This window comes from Pan paniscus, chromosome 12 (assembly GCF_029289425.2).
Source record: "Pan paniscus chromosome 12, NHGRI_mPanPan1-v2.0_pri, whole genome shotgun sequence".
Classification (NCBI taxonomy): Eukaryota; Metazoa; Chordata; class Mammalia; order Primates; family Hominidae; genus Pan; species Pan paniscus.
Genome location: NC_073261.2, coordinates 56,468,462 through 56,484,034, shown reverse-complemented (window position 1 = coordinate 56,484,034; position 15,573 = coordinate 56,468,462). Strand labels below are relative to the sequence as shown.

At 41.8% G+C, this 15,573-nt stretch overlaps 1 protein-coding gene across 2 annotated transcripts in view; it reads left to right on the top strand.

Moving 5' to 3' along the window:
- The window catches only part of MXD1 (MAX dimerization protein 1), a 54,150-nt gene that overhangs the window by 21,342 nt on the left and 17,235 nt on the right, over positions 1-15,573 (top strand). The window contains exons 4-6 of one of the 2 annotated variants that reach the window (XM_003830933.5): positions 8,414-8,528; positions 10,297-10,456; positions 11,159-13,697. In XM_003830933.5, coding sequence (XP_003830981.2) covers positions 8,414-8,528; positions 10,297-10,456; positions 11,159-11,346 — 463 coding nt within the window. In that variant the 3' untranslated portion in view covers positions 11,347-13,697. Of the gene's footprint in view, positions 1-8,413; positions 8,529-10,296; positions 10,457-11,158; positions 13,698-15,573 lie in introns of those variants that run through there. The other variant, XM_063594886.1, reaches the window with a different exon arrangement.

Sequence of the window (15,573 nt, the reverse complement as noted above, 5' to 3'; positions counted from 1 at the left end):
ATTTTTCTGGAGTGGTACATATGCAGCTCTTGCTAGAATTAGGTGCCTGGTCTAGAGCTACTACCTCTGCCAGAGTCTTCTGACCCTGTGACAGAAGATTTCCGTGTGTGCTCCATGGGGAAGACTCTGCAGCCCAATCTAAGCTGTTATTTCCATTTGGTCAAACAGTATTTCAGTGGCATCTGGTCTGGCATGAGAAATCAATTCAGTCAGGTCTCTTCTGGAAGAATATTCTAATTGATTACAGGTCCCTATAGTTGTTCCTTTTGGGTTTTGATTTTTCAAATGACCAAGTCCCTTATATGGGAAGGGCTGGGGCCTGACTTTTGCACTGGGCCTGAGTTGTGGTATGCATTGCATCACTCTTATTGTTTCTGAACTTTCTTGACCACATTCAGATTTCACTCTGGGATGTTGTAACAAGTCCATGTTTGTTGCAACATGGGGTAAGGTTATTACGAAGGAGAGACACAGCGATCAGTGTATAAATCCAATCTATATTGATGGTCTGGAGAAGAACTCACATTTGTACCACAAGAGTCATCTTCCTTGTGCTATAACCCTTGAGTAGATGACACCTGCCTTTGGCAAGACTTGGAGGAGAGACACATGCTGGTCATTTGACCAATTTCCAGTCTCCTACCTGGGACCCTGGGGCTATTCCCTTACTTTTTGTCATAGGCATTAATAGTCAAATAGTGGGATAGAGCCAACAGGTATGATTATAATATATATGTTGTATTTGAAAATTAGGCTCTGAAAAGGAAATATTAATGTGGTGTACTTATGTATTTCATACTTTAATAATGAAGTGACCTTATCTCTCCAAAATGTAGCCACTGTTAACTGCTATTTATGTATTATTCACTGAGTATATTACTATCTTTGTATTTTCTACAAAGATTTATCAGCACAATTGTGAGAAATCTTCAAAACCTTTTAGGGTTCCAATTAAGTTGGTAATAATGATGCACTTGGCAATTGTTTATAAAGGGATCATTTTAGAAAAAGGAGGAAAGTATTTTTTCCCTCTTCGAAGTGTGACTTGTCGTCTTCACCTGGATTTTTTTTTTTTTTCTGTTTAACCCAGTAGGGCTTTGTTCTCAATGCAGAATCTCTTGTGACCCTTGACATTTTAAGGGATTAATTTTACAAGTCCCATTAATAAAACTTGTTCCTTCTTACTCTATACTAAATACCTTCTTTTCCTTATTATACAGCTCATACATACCCATATCTAAAATTATTTTTGTTCAAACTCCAATTATCTTATAGGATTTAAGATGCTATTTAATTGGGTAAGTCTGGCCCACACCAAGATAGGTGATAAAATGGTGAAACCTCAGAGTTAAACAGGCTACCCTGTTGAGGGTGATCTATTTGGAAAGGAAAAGAAGGTTATGATAGGCTATGAAAACCTGGAAAGAAGTTCAGTCAGATGGGATGTTTGAGGGTGAGGGAAAAGAAAGAACATGTTTGGTAAGAGCAAAGGAGAGCCCATTCTATAACTTTAGGTGAGAGCTGATATCTATCAGGGTTTGAATATAGCTCCTACAAATCATTCTGCAATAATTCATCTACACGTTTGAGCACTCCAACTAAATTTTAATTACCTCAAAGGTAGGGACTTGATCTTACTCAATATTGTATCCCAAGACTTGCTGGGGGCACTGGCTCACAACTGTAATCCCAGCACTTTAGGAGGCCGAGGTGGGAGGATCAGTTGAGCCCAGGAATTCAAGACCAGCCTGGGCAACATAGTGAGACCCATCTGTACCAAAAAAAAAAAAAAAACCTGTAGTCCCACCTACTCAGGAGGCTGAGGTGGGAGGATTGATTGAGTCTGCGAAGTTGATGCTACAGTAAACTGTGATGGCACCACTACACTCCAGCCTGGTTGACAATGCAGAAAAAAAAAGAAAGAAAATATAGCCTGGGACCTAAGAAAGCAGCAGAACATAACATAATAGTTCTCTCTCTTTTTTTGAGATGGAGTCTTGCTCTGTCACCCAGGCTGGAGTACAGTGGCACAATCTTGGCTCACTGCAACCTCTGCCTCCCAGGTTCAAGCGATTCTTGTGCCTCAACCTCCTGAGTAGCTGGGATTACAGATGTGTGCCACCGCACCTGGCTAATTTTTGTATTGTTAGTAGAGATGGGTTTCACCATGTTGCCTAGGCTGGTCTCAAACTCCTGGCCTCAAGTGATCCACCCTCCTCGGCCTCCGAAAGTGCTGGGATTACAGGCGTGAGCCACTGCGCCCGGCCCAGCCTGTTACACTTTCAATAAAGAGAACTAATCACAGATAACAGTGCTTCCTTCAAACACACACACATACCCACACACCCTTCATTTGGTACCACTTCTGGTCTTGATTACATCCAAGTCAGGAAGAACTTTAAGGATAGTATATTTAATGCAGGAGGCACTATCTACAGATAGCACCATCTACCTAATAATCCTACTCTGTTGAATCTATTCCCCAATTTGCAGATCTACTAGCCTGAGAGAGATCCATAGATAGAATCAAGGAAGCATGGTCTGGAGGCAGAAATAAGAAGAGCTACAGTCAGAATTGTCTGAGTTAGCCCAGGTGCCTTCTATCAGTGCCAAAGCTCTGGTAGGAGCTGGTGCCTCAAACAGCTTGGCACCTTCTTCATTAATAACTTCCTTTACTTGGATATTTACTTTCCGTAATTCATGGCTGGCAAGAGTTAAGGAAAACTAACAGCAGAAATACGTGGTATCTGAATATATTTTATATTTAAATCTTTAATCTGTTTGGAATTTATTTTGATGTTAACCTCCTCGCTCTCTTGCCATTTTCTGAATAATCCATTCTTTCCCTAAGGATTTATGGTGTTGTCTCCTTTATGTGCTAAATTCCTATCTATTCTTAGGTCTGTTTCTGGGGATTTCTATCCTATTCATTTGATTTGTCTGCCTATTCCTGTATTAGTACTACACTGTTTTTAATTATTGAAGCTTTATAATACAATTTAATATCTGGTACAGCACATTCCTCCTCATTATTCTTCTTAAAAATTTTGGCAGTGTCACACACATCTATTCTTCTAGATGAAGTGTAGTCCCAGCGTTAAAAAGAACACTGTTGGGAGTTTTTTTCTTGGAATTGTGTTAAATTTGTAAACAAACTTGAGGAACATTGACATTTTTTGTTTGGAGGATTCATATCCAGGAATCTGCTATTTTTTTCATTTACTCAATTTTCTTGTGTCTTTCAACAAAGTTTTATAGTTTTCTTCCCATAGATCCTTCCCAACCTGTTTTAAATTTGCTCCTCAACATGTTATACTTTCTTCTTGCTATTGCACATGAGATATGTGAAGATCTCTGTGCTTGGACTTCCCAAGTCAATACATATTTGCCTCTATTTTTATTCTCCTTTGGCCATTGCAGTCGAGATCAAGGAGGGAGGCCCAGACTCTTCAGGACACTTGCTCCTGCAGCAAGCAGAAGTGAGGCAGCTGCCTCCCTCCCAACCTTGGAATCCTTTCTACCCCTGACTCTCAATGATGTGAACAGGAAATAAAGGAATCTTTTATTTTGCATTCATTGGCCTTATAAAACCCTTGCTAATTTTGTAAATGTAAAGAAATAGTACTTTTAGCATAAGCACTTTCTGTGTTTCCATAGAAAATGGATTAGATTTTCCATTAATTATTTTAATGACAAAAGATGTCCATTTTCTTCAAGGAAGTATTCAGAAAAGTGGATTTTGCCAGATAGCCTGTCTGCCTAGTGAGACATTTTTGAGTTCCCTATTGATTGTAAAAGGAATATCATAGTGCTCTTATTATCTGTGTTTGCTCACAGCAATTCTCCTTCTACAGAGGAAGCTAGGATTGAAAGAATAACTGCTACCATATACAGAGTACTCCCTGTCAGACCCTGACCCAAGGGCTTCCATACGTTGTCTCAGTCAATACCCATGACAGCCCTCCCAGGGAGGCGCTTGTCACCCTCATTCTACTGATGAGGAAACTGAGGCTACACAGAGTTAAGTAATTTGCCCAGGGTCACACAGGAAGTAAGTGGCAGAGCCCGGATCTCAAACATTTACTCTTTTTTAAATATTAACTTCATTTTTAATTTTTGTGGGTATGTAGTAGGTGTGTATATTTATGGGGTACATGAGGTGTTTGATACAGGCATGCAATGCATAATAATCACATCAAGTAAAATGTGGTGTTCATCCCCTCAAGCATTTATCCTTTGTGTTGCAAACTGTCCAGTTCTACTCTTCCAGTTATTTAAAAATATACAATTATTTTGACTATAGTTACCCTGTTGTGCTATCAAATACTAGGTGTTATCCATTCTTTCAAGCTATTTTTTTTTTTAACCCATTAACCATCCCCACCTCCTGCCCACCCCCGCTACCTTTCCCAGCCTCTGGTAACCCTCCTACTCTCTATGTCTGTGAGTTCAATTGTTTTGATTTTTACATCCAAAAAATAAGTGAGAATATGCAACGTTTGTCTTTCTGTGCCTGGCTTATTTCACTTAACCTAATGACCTCCAGTTCCATCCATGTTGTTGCAAATGACAGGATCCCATTCTTTTTATGGCTGAATAGTACTCCATTATGTATATGTACCACATTTCTCCAGACATTTACTCTTAATCACTGCATTAATATTTGGTTGCATAGTGACTGAGTCAGAATTTTTAAAAAAAATTAAAAATCAACAAAATTTGGGATACTTAAAACTTACTGAAGAGAATCTATAGTTGTATCTAAATTTGTTATTACTAGTTATGGGCCATACTTGATTCAGAGCATGACTTATTATAGTTCAAAGATTGGTTTCTTTATGCCACTGTAGACCAAAGGTATATCAGCTTATTCAGAATAATTAAAGTTATATTTCTGAAGAGTCAGAAGGTGAAGTTTGTTAAAGTCCATGGCCTAGGTACAAAGCAGTGTGGATCAGTGCTAAAGGAAGAGGCAGCTGGGTGCCAGGAAGCTGGGAGGTAGCTCTTGGCAACAGAGGGAAGACTGAAGAAGATGTGATGGGAGGAGAGTCAACTTCCTGGGTCACACTGAGGTGTCGGGTGGCTTCCTGTTGAGGATATATGGCAAAACCCCTGCTAGTTCCCCAAATGGGAGTTTGACCTGGTTTAAAATGGGACAGCAGGGCACAGGAGTAGTCAGAACTGAGAAAAGAGAGCTGAGACGGGTGTTTGTTCTGCTTGTTTTGGATCTGGGAGCTCCGCGGGTACTCAGGGCTGGCAGAGGGATTCTAGATCCCAGGAGTTTGTGTGTCTGTATGTGTGTCTGTGTATGTGTGTGTGTGTCACGGTTGGAGAGCTTTGGTAGGAGCTGTACATAACAGAGGGGTCTGTTTGCTTTTTTATCTGGTTCAGGGATTGGATTTCACTACTATATGATAGAACTGAGTCTACTTAATATATTTCATCGCTCTCCTGTGGTTGGCCCGGGCACCAGTGTGGGGATGTCTGCAGGCAGTGGCATGTGGGTAGGGGGCAGCCATCAGGCTGCAGCAGTGAGGCGCCGGAGAAGGCCAAGGCAGACACTGCCAAAGACAGAGTTGGCTTTGGGTCTCTGCAAAAATCCAGAAAGAATTCTGGTCCTATTTTTGTAGAACTAGGCCAGAAAACACTGAATGAACAAGTATTAGTCTCAGCTGGAATTAGTCAAATGGCTTATTTCTAGTTTCACGACTAGGAGTGTTCTTTGGAAACCCACATTTGGGTAATGAAAATTGCACTTTCTGGGCAAGACTCCTATAAGGCTAGAAATGACAATGCATCAAAAGATGACTTTATTATATTTTTATCAGTGGACAAACTTCCTAAAAAAATTCACACACTCATATCTGCATATAAACCAACATCATAAAAGTACTAAAATGACACTGTTCTGAATCATGCAGTCTTTGCAAATAATAAGCTGGCTGAAAAATATCTAAATATAATTTTAATTTTTGAACTTTTTCTTCTAATTGGAAAATTAGCTCATACCTGTAATCCCAGCACTTTGGGAGGCTGAGGCAGGCAGATCGCTTGAGGTCAGGAGTTCGAGACCAGCCTGGCCAACATGGTGAAACCCCATCTCTGCTAAAAATACAAAAATTAGCCGGACGTGGTGGCGGGCGCCCGTAATCCCAGATACTCAGGAGGCTGAGGAAGGAGAATCTGTTGAGCCTGGGAGGCAGAGGTTGCCATGAGCTGAGATCACGGCACTGTACTCCAGCCTGGGCGACAAGAGCAAGAACTCTGTCTCAAAAAAAAAAAAAAAAAAGAAAAAGAAAATTAGTCTATAAGTTTTATGGCAAGAAATAGACAAATTTATAAATGTATAAATTATACTTTCTCATAGTGTTTCTAATAACATGATCTATTTTCATGGCTCTTTTTGAAGAATATTATCCAAGATGAACAAGTATATTTTACATACAAGTTTTCTTCCCTTCCCTGGTCCCCACCACATGCAGTAGTGGGAGGAGCAAACCTGTAACATGAGTCTTTGCTCTGACTCTGCCACATGGACAGGTTTTTCAGAAGAAGTGAAAGACTTACAAAATAGTAAAGCCCTTGTCCCATTACCTCTTCCTAGCTCAGAAATGAATGCTGTACTCCCCAAGCTTGCCAAGCCTTAGAGCACCCTTGGAGAGTTTAGGACAACTTCCTCATGACCTAGAAGAGGCAGGAGGCTCAGAAGGAAGGAAGTCTAATGCCTCGCTTACTAGCCCTGCCTTAGGGGAACATCCTGCAGTCTCCCTGGAGAGTGTGAATTGACTTCTTACATTAATATCATGCATATTCACCTGTCCTATAGCTTTCTGAAGCCATTTCCTTTCTTTGGTCTACATTTTCAACTTTTGCTATTACAGTACAATTCTTAAGAGGAAAAAGGGCAAACCTATAAGGCATTGCATTGTTTCCCAATTCAGCTGGAGGGGAGCCTCCTAGACTCCAGGGAGCTCTGCTCCAAGTAGGTTGTGTGTGGGCAATGAATGTTATCTAAAACCTGAAGACTCTGAGCACTGCTGAAGGTGCAAAGATGCAGTAGAGATGGACTCTGTCCTCTAGAAGCTTAAAGTCTAGTTGAATAGATGACATAATCCATTCAGCAAACACTTATTAAGCATGTGTGTGTTTGAGGCACGGTGGCAGCACAGCAATGATTAAGCTGCAATCCTGACTTTCTAAGGAGACTGCAATGAATGGTTAAGTAAGAAATATGAAACAATTCAGGCAGTACAGTGAACTTCCCAGTGAATAGTATAAACAATTAAGTGGTGCTTAGAAAATAGAGGAATCACTGTGAGCTAGGATGGCTTGGGAAGGCTTTAAGGAGGTGGTAAGCTTAAGCAAAACCCCCAAATCTCAGCTGCTTCTTACATTCATAGAATCTTCCAGGTTCTAGAATAAAGCACAAACCATTTCAAGGAAATGTAAATTTCTAAATTGGAGCAACTCTCGTGCTCTCTCTTCAGTCAGTTGCCGTGGCTGCTGCTTCATCCAGCCCTTCTCCCTCTCCCACTCCGTGCCATTGCATCAGTCTGACATACTCCAAGAACAAAAAGTATAAAAAATGACTCAGTAAAAACCCCCATCACTTCCTTCCTTATCTCTGTCTGACTGTTCCTTGCCTTCTCCCTGCCCAGCCAGTTTCTTATGTGTCATTCCAGAGTTTGTCTACATACAAGAAAACATGAATATAGATTCTTGTTTTCCTCCATCTTTAAGATAGCATGGTATACTCACAGTTTGGAATCTTGCTTTTCTCCACTTAACAATATATCTGGAAAATCTTTCCTAATAGGACATAAAGCACATTCTCATTCTTTTTGATAGCTACATAGTACTCCACGGTGTGGATGTAGCATAATTTATTTAACCAGTTCCCTCCTGGGTGGTCATTTGGGTTGTTTCAATCTTTGCTATTACAAATAAAGCTTCAACAAATAACTCCACAGATATATATGCTCCTTGACTTATGATGGGGTTATGTCTCAAGAAGCCCATCATAAATAAAAAACATCCCAAGTCTAATATGCATTTAATACTTCAATAAACTCATTATAAATTTTAAAAATTATAAGTTGAACCATCATGAGTCAGGGACCATTACTGTATATAGTATTTACACATGTGAATGACCATATAATAGCAGATATTATTCCCTACCCCAGCACTTGTATTATCAATAGACTTAGTTTCGAAAACCTTGGATTTTGCTTCTCATTGGTTTTCACCAGAGTTGTCTGGTTCAAAATATGTTTATTCAGCAAAAGGTCATTGGTAGCATTTGCCATCGCAAGGCCTGGGCAACTTCACACTCTTTGAGAACTCATTCTGCCTGGGGTGCTTCTGGCCCACTGTGAAACTCTCAAATGCTACTGTGGTCTTGTTTTCATAGACGGGCTCATCTTCGCTTGTGCCTGGAGAAGTTGAAGGGGCTGGTGCCACTTGGACCTGAATCAAGTCGACACACTACGTTGAGTTTATTAACAAAAGCCAAATTGCACATAAAGGTAAGTGTATTGTTGGGATGCTGCTTTATCTTTACCTGTTCAGTGAGGGTTTGTCTGTTGTTACATCTCCAGGACAGTCCTCTCCCCTGAACTCCTCCAGTCTAGCTATTGGATGAATCACAGGTACCTCAAATGCAACATATTCAAAACCCAACTGAGTGTTTCTCACTCCCATGCACCAGAGGTTAAATGGTCCATCCAACTCTCCATCCAGTTGTACAAGCCAGAAATTCAGGAGTCCGTGATAGCTCCTGCTCCTTAACCATATATCTAGGCCATCTCCAAGGCCTAAATATTTTGCAACCGGTCTACTTCCATCTTCATCCCCACTGTCTACTGCAATAAAATCCTCAGAGGTCTCCCTGTATCCCTCTGGGTCCCTCCCGTCTGCTTTCCATGCTTCCTGAGAACAGTCCTTCCAAGGCGCAAATCAACATGTGACCTTGTTTAAAATTCTTCTGTGGCTCAGGACAAGCTCTGTCACCTGGCCTGCCCCAGATTCTGCCTTGCCTGGTCCTCACTTGCCTCTGCAGCACCATCTTGTCCCCAATTCCCCTTTCTCCAGCCCTTCGTCCAGTCCCTGGCACTGTCATATTGTCTTACTTTAGGGCCTTTGTTAATGCTCTTCCCTCTGCTTGGTACACTTTCCTCTCTCTTCTTCACCTAGAGGACTTCTACTTATTCTTCAGATCACAGTGCAAGTCTCTCTAGCTCTGAGAATCCTTCGCTGACTTTCCCAACTCAGTGACCTCCTTCCTGTGACAGGTGGTCCCATCACTGGGTATCTCTTAGCCCTGTCATAACTGACATTTGACAGTGGTTTGTGTGACCATTGGGTTGTCTCAATCCTTAGACTATACACCCCACGAGGGAGGGGACTGGGTCTTTGTGCTCACCTCACAGCCCCAGCACCTCCTAGGGTGTCGGGCACAGAGTTGACACTCTCTTTGCTACCTGAATAACAAAGGGTAAGGGGAATTGGATTCAAAGTCTTGAGAGCCACAGCCAAAATCCCTGTTTAGCATGTTTGTATAATCATATTATAGTTGGAGAAATGTTACTTTAATTATGGTTAGAAGCCTGCATTCATGACAATTCTGGGAGAAAACCTCTATTTAAAGCAAAACAGCTACAATTAAACAATCTTCTTAATTATCTGAAGAATATGAGAAGCTGGGGGCAGATTTATAAAAATGAGTATTCTATGGAAATGTGTTTTCTAAACTCTTCTGTTGGACAAATTAGAATCAGGACATCAAAAGGGACTATTATTTCCTGCTAACAAACAGAAGTTAATTGAGATTTGGCATGACACAAAAAAGTGCTTATGTAATTGGGACATGTACTTGAATAAACATAGTTTTAAATGGAAGCGTGTTTCTTAAGCTCCCATCAAGTGCAGTTTTCTAGTCCGGAGATCAGGTGTTCAGGGGATTGCTGCAAACAAGGGAGATCAGGTTGGGGACTGCTGCCTGCAGTCTTTTTGATACTAAAACTGAGGGCTACCAGGGTGCCAGTATGTGAGAGCTCACCCCCAGAATCCCTGTGACAGGACAAGTACCCCCAGCACTGGCGATGCTGAAGAATCAGACGAAGCCAGGAGTCACTGGCCAGTCGACTTCCTGTCTCAGGGAGAAGCTTGATGAGTGGCACCGAAAGGCGTCTGAGGAAGTGTGGCGCATTCCACTGCTAGAAGGGAAGATGCGGGGGCCATTGCCCATTTAGAGATCTCCCTGTGGGGCCCAACAACTACCCCTTTGACTTGCAGAAACTTGAAGATTGTGACAGAAAAGCCGTTCACCAAATCGACCAGCTTCAGCGAGAGCAGCGACACCTGAAGAGGCAGCTGGAGAAGCTGGGCATTGAGAGGATCCGGATGGACAGCATCGGCTCCACCGTCTCCTCGGAGCGCTCCGACTCCGACAGGGGTGAGCCCCTCTCACTCTCCTCCCTGTCTCCCTTGTGCTCCCCAACCCCAGAGCAGGGGTTCAGTACTGCGGACAGGAGGCAGAGTGTAAGAAGAACTAAGACACTGGGTATGATGTGGAGAAGTCGAACAGTGTGACCTCCAGTGACAGGTTCCTTCTCCCTGCTAACACTTAGGTGACAACCCCAGAAGAGTTTGATTGGTGTCAGTTTTCAGCCTAGTTTGTTTTGTTTTGTTTTGAGACGGAATCTTGCTCTGTCACCCAGGCTGGAGTGCAGTGGTGTGATCTTGGCTCACTGCAACCTCCGCCTCCCAGGTTCAAGCGATTCCCCTGCCTCAGCCTCCCAAGCAGCTGGGATTACAGACACGCACCACAATGCCTGGCAAATTTTTGTATTTTTGTAGAGATGAGGTTTCACCATATTGGCCAGGCTGGTCTCAAACTCCTGACCTCAAGTAATTTACCCACCTTGGCCTCCCAAAGTGCTGGGATTACAGGCGTGAGCCACCACACCCAGCCAAATTTTTGTATTAGTAGAAACAGGGTTTCACTGTGTTGGCCCAGCTGGTCTCAAACTCCTAACCTCAAGTGATCCACCCGCCTTGGCCTCCCAAAGTGCTGGGATTACAAGCATGAGCCACCACGCCTGAGTTTTCTGCAGAGCGCTTTCATCAATGTCCTTCTCTCTTGTCCTCCCTGCAGAAGAAATCGACATTGACGTGGAGAGCACGGACTATCTCACAGGTGATCTGGACTGGAGCAGCAGCAGTGTGAGCGACTCTGACGAGCGGGGCAGCATGCAGAGCCTCGGCAGTGATGAGGGCTATTCCAGCACCAGCATCAAGAGAATAAAGCTGCAGGACAGTCACAAGGCGTGTCTTGGTCTCTAAGAGAGTGGGCACTGCGGCTGTCTTCTTGAAGGTTCTCCCTGTTGGTTCTGATTAGGTAACGTATTGGACCTGCCCACAACTCCCTTGCACGTAAACTTCAGTGTCCCACCTTGACCAAAATCAGCTTTGTAACTGTTTTCAAGGAAGTGCTTAGGATTGTGGGTTTCTGATTGCATCCACTAGCTTCTCTTTTTCTCTCCATAAAAATTTGTCTCTGAGAGACTATACATTCCAATCAATTTGAAGCATCCAAGAATTCTTAGACCGAATAAGCAATGTCCACATCTCAGCAATGCCCCTCTTTGCTCTCCTCGTGTCCTCTCCCAGACCTTTCTTCCAGTTTTCTGGCTTACTATGTTACTTGCCTAGGAGGAATGTCCAAGTGTGTCTTGTACTTAGGAAACTGAAGGAAACAAACTTTTGAAATTGAGATCCTGCTCTCAGAACTCCAAAGTAAGCTTTGAAAGCAGCATTTAGGAGCACTTAACCATGGACCTCACCACCAGTGAGGAAGTCAGGAATACCTCTAGAAAACACGCCCTTCACACCGCGCATGCTCATTCCCCCGACGCGCCGCGTGTGGATGGGAGCAGTATTTCTCACTTTAAAATGGACACCTTGATAGTGTGTCTCTGGGGTTGCACAGCTCATCAAAGTTCCAAATTGTTTGTTCTCACAAACAAAACGGTACAATCTATTTTTGTGCGATGTTCTTGGGACCTCGCTGTGTTCTGCTATCTCGAGGCACATTCTCCCCTCCAACTTTGTTAATGCTACTTGTCTCTGGAACATTTTTTTTTCCTACCTCAGAGATAAATGAGATCTCCATTTCCCACTTAACACAGTGATTATCCTTTCCCCCCCCCAAAATAGTGACATTTGGTCCAATTATAATCTATTTTCCTATTGAACTTTCAGCAATAACTGAGCTGTGGCACTAGCAGAGCTAGTAGCCATTATCAGTGAAAGAAAAAGTCCACATTTCTACTCTCTGTTGCAGGTGAACAGGAGAGGATGGTACACCGTTACTAGAACTCCTCTCCTTATTGATTATTTTTGGACACACCCAGAAACTTCTTTATGGAGGCTTTTGGGTTGATAGTTTAAAAGGCTGGTTTTTCTTTTTGGTTATGATTTCTCCCTTAAGTGGTCTCCGACTTTGTAGCATTTTTATTTAAGCTAAAACAGAGCACATGTGTATGTACATAAGACACATTAAATCTATAAATACTATTTATTCATTTTATATAAACTAATGTAATGGAAAACAAATTCTTATGACTTTGTGCTTTTATAGATGTTCTAGAAACTTTGTATGTAGGTATCTACAAAATTAGTTCATTCCCCTGAATATTTTTGCATTCATATTTTTGAGGTCTTGATGTTTTCAGCCTCTGGCGAATCTTTTTCATTGAATTTGAACCATTTGTAAAATCTGTGATGCTGAAGCAGAGTGTGTCACAAAGTGATGAGAACATTCCTAAAATCCATGGACGCACTGCGACCTAAGGGCTCAACGGCTGACTCGGCAGCGGGCAGCCACCCCACGCTCCCCTGCGGTCACTCGCACACCACAGCCTGAAGCTCCCCCAGCGCCTGCACCTCGCACACAGCTAAGGTCAAAGTTCAAACGCACTCCACACGGAAGCTCATTCTATACCCGAAGAGCAGTCTCAGAAAGCAAGATTACTTTTGTGTTTTTTAAAAAATGATTCTTTAATGTATTTTTCTAAACATTCTGATTGGAAGTAGTGGATTCCTAAATGATTCCAAAGTCATCTGTAATTCTTCTGTTTTTGTTTTGTTCTGTCTTTTCTTCATTTTGGCTTTGGGTGGGGGGAGGGGCAGGTGACACAAAGGATTTTTTTTTTTTTTAATTTTTGGAATCTTTTCCAATAACCAGCTAAAGATTTGCACTGAAATACAACTTGTATGCCTTTTGCATTTTTAAAGCCTGCTTCCTGGATTTAAGCAGAGTGATAGTGTTCAAAGAGCCAGTTCAGCCTGTAACATATTTGAAAAAAATATGTCTGCACTTTGAGGTCCCTTTTGAATGCCATTCACTAGACCTCTCAAGCATTTTGTTTCATTGCTACATCCAAGCGCCTCACAAGTCCACAATGCGGGACAGCATCAAAAGCTCAAGACTTTGGAAAAAGCTTGTGGGCTTGCACTGGGGGAGGGAGGGGAACAAAATTTGTGTACTTCTTTGTTTAATTTAGAAATAAGGCATCCAAGAGATGCCATTATTTTCTGTGTTTCAATTGTTGTGCCTTTGAGTTAAACTGCATTTTTGTCTTTTGGTTGAAATCTGAAATGTACTGTCCCAATATAAAACAGTAATTATTTGACCTTTGCACTGTTTGTCTGGTCCTTTTCAGTTTGATTGCATATAAATGTGGAACTTGATAGATCTCTATATTTTTAATGCACTTGTGATAAACTGGCAGCAGGGTTAGACATTACTTTCAAAGCTTGAGGTAGACCGAGTCAGCATGCTAGACAGGCTTCTCTCTCTAACCAAAACTGTAATCTTCAGGACCAGCAAACTCAGCCCAAGGCAGCTAATCCCCCCAACCCCATCCTCCGCGCCCCCTGCGGCTGATCGGCAGCCCTGATTGGCCAATTTGTCCTCTCTCATTCACTGATCCACCAGCCTGACTGCTAAGAGCTATAGTCTTTTTAGTTGTTTTGTCTTTTTAAGCAAGATGAAAACCTTTCTATTAGGGATTTGGGGTTGGGAGGGGATGGGCAGAGATATAAACCCCAGCCTTTAAGACTTTGACAATTGTACGTAAATACAGATGTGTATAAATATAGGCACATGCATATTTTTATGTGAAAGTTGATTTTAAAAAACTTAAAAAATCTAAACTGCACTCTTATTGATACCATCATAACGCAAGTGGGAAAAATAAGAGTACGCAGTCTAATTTAATTTCATGCAGTGAGAAAATATATATGTGTGCTTCTGTAACATCCTGAAAACATAGCTTTCCATCCCCTGTTGGCTTTGAATGGTGGGCCGAGCACCCAGGTCGTCTGTATTTTGGTTTTCTTTTGCTAAGCAGAGATCTTGAATTCTTCAAGGTGCTGATAGCAACTGCTGGCTCCTTTCTGTAGTCACACACCTAATGCTAGTTTCGTGATTCAAAATGCATCACATTTTTAGGCAGGACCTAGATTTTCCCTGTCAACCTAAGATGAAAATAATTTCAGTGTTGATTCAGAACTGAACATTAAGTAGGCCCTCGTCCTGCAGTTGGCCACTTGAGTGTTTTGTTTTGTTTTTATTTTTTAAGGTGGGCATTTTCCTTTAACCTCTACTTTTTCAAAAGCAACAAAGGGGCCTCAACCTAAGTTTCCTATGGGCCTCTCTTCTGCATCCCCAAAGTGGCCAAGAGCAAATCCTGGGGGGTAAGAAAAAAGTGTAAACTAGGTAGGATTGTGATGCTCAAAATAACCATCTAGCAATATCTTGGAGCTTGAGAATAGATTTTGTGGGCTTATTTCTTCTTGCCTCTTCCCCATCCTTTCAAGAGAGAACTTATTTTTGAAAAGTATCTATATATACACACACACACATATTATTATTTAGGTTTTTATACCATACTGTATTGGCGAGAATACCACTATCATTGTCCTTTACAGTCTATTTCTTCCCCCAAGTCTTGGTCTTTTTTTATTTTCTATTTTTTCATGAACCACACAGGAGACTTTAAAATCCTGGTCTTTTCTGTTTCTTCTTTGTTTCCCCAAGTTTGTCTGTCCCCCTTTGCCTTCCCTGAGTGTTGAACATCAGGTAGTAAAAGGCTAAACGCAATTTCCTGCATGTCAATCTATTCTTTTTCTATGTTTGACTCTGATGCAGTGTGTTTAGCGTGTCTAGTAGCTGGCTACTCCTATTTAAAAACTCTTCCTGGTAGAAGACAACCCAAAGACCCTTTTCGATGAGGTGGTTTTCTCATTCTACATCCTCTGATCTCTATAGACTATAGGATGCTTTGCTTTCAAAGATAACTGGGTTAGAGGGTGGGGTGTGCAATAGGTGATTTATCATGTTTTTTTCATTATCAATATTACATGGATGATTTTCTCAGATTCTTCTGAAAGAAGAAATTGACAGGCACTGCTAGATTCAGCTATTGAATGGCTGAAGAGATTATTTGACCTTCTCTCAAAATCATAAAGTGAGAATTCATAAGGCACCCAATGTTAAGATTTATC